Source organism: Melospiza melodia, unplaced genomic scaffold (assembly GCF_035770615.1).
Source record: "Melospiza melodia melodia isolate bMelMel2 unplaced genomic scaffold, bMelMel2.pri scaffold_18, whole genome shotgun sequence".
Lineage (NCBI taxonomy): Eukaryota > Metazoa > Chordata > Aves > Passeriformes > Passerellidae > Melospiza > Melospiza melodia.
In genome coordinates this window covers 4943570-4949955 of record NW_026948525.1, presented here as the reverse complement: position 1 = coordinate 4949955, position 6386 = coordinate 4943570, and the positions used below count along the sequence as shown (strand labels likewise).

The window sequence follows — 6386 nt, the reverse complement described above, 5'->3', positions numbered from 1 at the left end:
CCAGAGCTGCCCATCCCTGCTGCCTTTGGCACAGAGCAGGAGGGCAGGACATGTGCCCAGCCTGCAGCCAGCCACGGCACATCCAGCCCTCAGCAGCTGCCCTGAGCAGGATGCTCCTGTACTTGCTGCCAGCTCCCAAAAGCTCTGATCCCACCCTGCCAAGCACACAGGGACCCACCTCACGCCAGCCAGGGCTGCAAGAAAAGCTGCTCCCAAACCATGGCCTCAGCCTTCTCCAAGGGCACAGCCCATCCACGCCACAGCTGCTCCCAAGCACTTCCCCATCCACACTGGACCACCATGAATGCTTCCTCTGGAAAAACAAACAACACATTATTGAAAAGAGATTAGAGACAAAAAGGGAAAACAAGAAAAATGCTATAAAGTCTTATCTCGGTCAGTGCCTTGAGGAAGGCCCAACCCCTGCATGCCAAGGAAGAACCCACCCACTGGTGAGGGAAGCCTACACTTTCTCTCTTCCCCCCTGCACTGCCCCCCAAAATCACGGTGACCCTGAAGCAAACAAGGGCAGTGGAGCAGCCCAGCCCTTCCTTGCCTGCACAGCAAAGCAGCTGTGCACAGGTTCTGGAGCCCCACCTCTGCTCCCACCATGGGGCTTTGTTTGTGTTGGGCTGGCTGCCCCAGCCCCAGCCCCAGCCCGGGGCACGGTGGGTGCTGGGGGCTGTTGGCAGAGCCAGGAGCCCACTCCCATTTCGTACCCACCCCAGCCCATCCTCCCAGCCCTGCCAAAAGCAGCTGGGCAGCGACTGAAGAATGAGCTGCATCTGCCCCAGCAAAGGGGGAGCCTTTGGCTCCCAGCCAGGCTGGGCAATGCCCAAATCTGGCAGAATTTCCCCGGGTGGGGACTCACCTGCAAATTCCCTGTGGAGTTTGGCTTTGAAGAAGGTGCCAGAATCAAAGTGCATCACCTTCAGCCACCCCTGGCCAGGCTGAGGAAGAGCTTGTCATCCCTGATGTCACCCTCGCTGTCTCCAGCAGCAGCAGCAGCAGCAGCAGCAGCATCCCCACCCGGAACAGCTTCTGCAGGGGCTCCTTCTCCTTCCCTGGGGGCAGACCAGGCTCTCAGGGCTCTGCCCAGGGCCCCAGGTGTCAGGGAACCAGGACAAGTAAAATCAGCTGGGATGGCGGCCACCAGTGCTGGGCAGAGCAGCTCAGCTCCAGCACAAGGGCTGTGTGTTCCCATCCCATGACCCCGGTGCAGTGACACAGGCAGCACAAAAAGCTCTGGGTTCCTTTGCTTCTCATTGCCAAGGCATATGTGGAGCAGGAACTTACCAGGGCTCTGGATCAAAGTGTGCCTGTGGCTCTCTCCCTTCTTCTATGGCAGAGGAATATCCCACATCCAAGGATCACAGAACAGGTCTTCCAGTGCGGGTCTGTCCAAGGAGTTCATGGATAAACACCACCTGATCAGGTCTTTGCACTCTGGGGAGAGAAAGCCAGAGAAGGCTCCTGTCTGATTTAGCCCACTATTCCCGTGCCCAGGCCGTGCTGGATGTGCTCAGAGCTGGGCCTAAACTTTCCCATCAATTCCCTGTTTTGGAGGAGAGCAGGACATGTGCCGCCTCCTCAGCAGCTGCCAGAGCGGGATGCCCACGACCCCGCTGCTGGCTCCCAGCACTGGCATTCCCCCCGTGCCCAGAGAAGAGGATCCACCTTGAGAGAGCCTTTGTGGCAGCGGGAGCTGGCCCCAGCTGAGGTTCTGGCCCCTTCTGAAAGGGTGCTCCCCGCAGACCATCTGGTGCAGCAGGATGCCCAGGGACCAGATGGTAGCTGGCTCGCCATGGTACCAGCCAAAGTCGTTCCATTCTGGGGGGCTGTAGGACAGTGTTCCTATGGAATACAGATGGAGTTCATCAGGGGGATGCTGCTGCTCCCAGAGCCTGGCCCCAGCAGCCCTGCGCCTGCAGGGGCTGCATCAGGGGCACACAGGGTGACCACTGCCCTCTCGCCAGCACCTGGGACTTGTGCACAAAGTTAGGGTTGGAAAAGAAGCCTCTGGTGCTGGAAGAGGGCAGCCCTGGCTAGGCCCGACCATGACATGCAAAGGAAAAACCCACTCCATGCTGGGGAAAAAACCTGCCCTTATCCTCCCTGCCTGCACTGCCCCAAAAATATTATGAAGCCAGGGAAACAGGGCAAGTGGAGCAGCCCAAGCCCTTCCTCTTTTCTGCACACCAAAGTGGCTGGGGCACAGGTTCTGCCCTCCCTCTCTGCTACCCCCACCCACGGGGGTTTTGGTCGGGCTGGCTGCCCCAGCCCAGCCCCAGTCCTGGGCAGAGTGGCTGGCAAAGGCTGCCAGCAGGGCTGGAAGATGGCTGCCCACCCAACCCCACTCTAAAGCAACTCAGCTGAAGATTCAGTGCTCTGACTGGCAGCAAAAGGGAGAATCCCCGCTGCCACAGCCAGCTTGGACTGGGAGATGTTGGGCCATGAGATGTCAGCAGTGGGAGCACAGCCCTGTGTAGGCTCACCTGCAAAGTGAGTGTAGACTGTGTCCTGCAGGTAGGTGCCACAGCCAAAGTCAATCAGTTTGGCCTGCCCGGTGTCCAGGTCAACCAGGATGTTCTCTGGCTTGATGTCCCTGTGCAGGACCCCGCAGCTGGTGCAGTGCCGCACGGCCTCCAGCACCTGGCGGAACAGCTCCCGCGCCTCCTCCTCGGGCAGGAACCGCCGTGCCCCAATGAAACGCTGCAGGTCCTGACACTGCTCTGGCCGCTCCAACACCATCACGATGCAGTTGGGGAGCTCGAGCCACTCCAGCAGCTGGACCACACCGGGGAAGCCAGTGGACACCTTGGCCAGCAGCACGACCTCCAGGGGTGCGCTGGTGCCGTCGGGCTGCGGGAGGAGCACGATGCCTTCAGTGGGGCCGATGCCGTGCCAGGCCTGGGGAAGCCCTCAGCCAGCCCGGGGTGCTCTGAGCCCTGCGCTGGCCCCACGCCTGCTCTCCCTCGGGGCATTCTGGCGGCTCCCACCGTGCCGGGCCCCGGCTCATCCCCGGCCGGCAGCCCCGGCTGCTGGCCCCGCTCACTCACCAGCTCGCCCCGGTGCCGGACGCGGTTCCGTGGCACCCTTTTGATGGCCACCTGCAAGCCAAGGGCAGCAGCGGGGTGAGCTCGCTGCCCGCACTGCGAGCCCCATCCTCCGCCCTCCGCCCTCCTCCTCCTCCATCCCCTCCTCCTGCGCCCGCCGCCGGCCCCGCCGCTCACCGGGGCGCCGTCCGAGATCCTCGTGGCCGCGAAGACTCTGCCGAAGCCGCCGCGCCCCAGCAGCGATCCCAGCCGGTACCGCTCCAGCAGGGCCTCCTGCGCCGTCCCTGCGGGCGGGACGCGGATGTCAGCGCTCGGCCCGAGGCCAGCCAGGGCCCCCGAGCGCCCCTCACCCGCCCCGGGCCGGCCATGCCCAGGCGTTCGCTCCCGGGAACGCGGCACGGGAGGCTCGGGGCCGGCGGCCGCGCTGCCGAGCGGCGGAGCTCGGGCCGGGGAAGCCGCAGCGGAGGCGGCGGGAGCGGCCGCGCCGCCTGTGTGCTCCGCGGGCCCCGGGAGGAGCCGGGGCCGGGGCCGGGGCCGGGGTCGGGACTGGCGGAGGCAAAAGGCGGCGATGCCGCCCCCGCCCCAGGCACTGATGCCCGCCCAGCAGCGCCACCGCCAGTACAGCCAGAGCCGGGCGGAGGCGAGACCGCGGCGGGACGGCCGGGGCTGGGCACGGGGCAGCCCCGCCCGGGGCCGGGGGCGGGCCGGGGGCATGGCCCGGCCCATCACGGGGAGAGGGAGGCGGGGAGAGGAGAGGGACGCCGGGCAAGGGACCCCGAGAGAAGGGTGCCCGACAGCGGGAAAGGGAGAGAAAGAGAAAGAAAGAGAGAAGGGAAAGAAAGAGAGTATTCAAAATATCTCTTTGCTCTTTGCTGCCGCCGCCGCCGCTGCCGCCGCTGCAACTGAAGCACCGGGGCCGTTCGTCCCCGTGTCCGTTCTCCGCTCGCCCCACGAGCCCCACGTTCGAGCCCCGCGCGCCCGGGGACAGCCCCTCCGTCTGCCCAAACACGGGAACTTTGCAGCCTTGAGCGCAGGTGTAGAGCCCTGACTCCTGCACTCTGGCACAGCAATCCCCTCGCTCGCTGCTGTGCATTGTCCTTGCTGAGTGTCAAACACTGTCGGGCCACCTTCCCTTGGGGTAGGATTCCTACCTGAGCCCAGCACTGCACTGACACCTCCAGTGTTGCTTTCCTGTAAAAACAGGGGAAGGAAAACTGTGTGTGGCTCATGGTATTTTAGAGGGTCTAAAAATCACTAAGTCACCGATCTTAGAGGTGCAGTGCACCTGGAATTACTGGGATGGAGAAGTAGTGCAACATGGAAAAGGGGAGCATAGAAATAAATAGAGGAAAACATCTTGGATTGTTTCTTTCATTTTCATTTCACTTCTGGAAAGCTGTTTCAGTTTTCCAGGAATCTTCTCCTGTCTGCTCTTCCCAAGAATCTCTCATGGAGAACAAGGTCAAGCTTCTGTCACAAGATTTGCCACCGGGAAATTACGCCACTGGTGAAATTTTCATTGTGACTGTTTGTGCTGGCTTAGGGCAAATTTTGGGAGGAAATCTCCAAAAGGAGTCCGTCTAGAGAGCAAGTTCAAATGGCCCCTCCCCCTACTAGTTCAGGAAAAGACTTCCCTTGAGAAAAGTGGAAAAAACCCCAGTTTATTTAACAAGTAAAGTATTCACAAGCATGAAAAATGAATAATATTAAATCAAACCTCTGACAGTGGTGAAGAGATGGCAAATTCAGAAAGTCCTTTCTGTGGGTTGTAGTTGGCTCACTCGGTCTCTTCTAAGTCCCTCTGGTGCTGTAATGCAGCGTCCCAGAGCTTGGTGGGCCACAGGTGTGAGCTGCTGCCAGTGTTTGTCTGGGTTTTCAGTCCAGAGCAGGTTTAAACAGTTCCAAGAAAAAGGAAAGCCACAGTCCGAGGAACTTCGCTTCCTAAGCTAGCTAAAACCAAATTGCTGGACCTGGGCTGTGAAGGCATCGGGAAATTTCCAAATCTGGGCACTGGCGGTCCCAGCAAACACATGAGCTGGATGATGGTGGTGCCAGAACCTGCAGATTTCCAAATTTTGACTTTCTGTGCCAGCAAATCACTGGACTTGGGCTGTGCCAGCACCAGGAAGTTTTCAGATCTGGGCGCTGGCACTGCCAGCCAACACCAGATCTGGGTGGTGTCATTGCCAATGACAGAAATTTGCCAGATTTGGGCTCTGCTGGCACTGAGAAATTTCCAAATCTTGGTTCTGGTGCAGGAAACACAAGATGTGGGGGCAGTTCCAGACCCAGTAGCAGGAAGCTGCCACAGGTTTTGGGTTTCTGTGCCAGCAAATTGCTGCACTTGGGCTGTGTCAGAATAAGGACATTTCCATATCTGGGCACTGGCAGTGCCAGCAAACAGCCCATTTCAGGCTCCAGGCTCCAGGAAGGACTGGGTATGGATGCCTTCCTCTTTTCTTTCCTTCTTTCCTTCCATCTTTCTTGGGATCCTGCTGCGAACAAACTCCAGATCGGGCGGTGCTGGCAAGGGGAAATTGCCAGGTTTTAGCTTTCTTTGCCTGCAAATTCTGGACATGGGTGGTGCCAGAAGAGGGAAATTGCCAGATGTGGGCACTGGCAGTGCCAGCGCACACCAGATCTGGGTGAGGGATGAGCCGGCACTGAGAAATTTCCTGATGGTAATTTTCTGTGCCAGCAAATTGCTGGAATTAGGCTGCGCAGGCATCTTAAACATTCCTGATCTGGGTACTGGCGGTGTCAGCAAATCTGAGATCGGGTTGCTGTAGGTACCAGGTCTTTGCTTGGTTTTGACTTTCTTTGCCAGCAAGTTGCTGCACTTGGGCTGTGCAAGAATAGGGAAATATCAAATTCTGGGAAATGGCAGTGCCAGCAAACACCACATTTCAGGAAGGACTGGATCTGGACCCGTTCCATCCCTGCCCGCCTCCCTCAACAAGGTGCCAGAGGGGCTGGAGAGCAGCCAGGCAGAAAGGGACCTGCAGGGACTGATGGACAGCAGGCTGGACATGAGCCAGCAGTGTGCCCAGGTGGCCAAGGAGGCCAATGGCTCCTGGCCTGGATCAGGAATGGTGTGGCCAGCAGGAACAGGGCAGGGATTCTTCCCCTGCACTCAGCACTGCTTGGGCAGCACCTCGATTGCTGTTTGTAGTTCTGGTGCCCCCAATTTAGGAAGGACATGGAAGGGCTGGAGCGTGTCCAGAGAAGGGCAACAAGGCTGGGGAGGGGCCTGGAGCACAATAGCTGTGGGGAGTGGCTGAGAGAGCTGAGGTTGTTTATCCTGGAGGAGAGGAGGCTCAGGGGAGACAA

General features: G+C 59.7%; 1 protein-coding gene across 1 annotated transcript; it reads right to left on the bottom strand.

Moving 5' to 3' along the window:
- Nucleotides 1-1339: 1339 nt before the first annotated feature.
- On the bottom strand, nt 1340-3782 carry LOC134433430 (serine/threonine-protein kinase pim-1-like). The gene is made up of 5 exons (XM_063182277.1): nt 3234-3782; nt 3060-3110; nt 2496-2862; nt 1678-1854; nt 1340-1446 (listed from the first exon to the last, which is right to left on the bottom strand). The coding sequence occupies exons 1-5, from the start codon at nt 3780-3782 to the stop codon at nt 1340-1342; spliced, it is 1251 nt and encodes a 416-aa protein (XP_063038347.1).
- Nucleotides 3783-6386: the final 2604 nt, after the last annotated feature.

Coding starts and splice junctions, on each gene's coding strand:
- LOC134433430 (XM_063182277.1), bottom strand. CDS start 3,782: ATGGGCCGGGCCATGCCCCCGGCCCGCCCCCGGCCCCGGGCGGGGCTG. Junction 2,863..3,059: donor TCCGGCACCGGGGCGAGCTG/GTGAGTGAGCGG, acceptor CTCCTCCCGCAG/CCCGACGGCACCAGCGCACC. Junction 1,855..2,495: donor AGTCTACACTCACTTTGCAG/GTGAGCCTACAC, acceptor TGTATTCCATAG/GAACACTGTCCTACAGCCCC.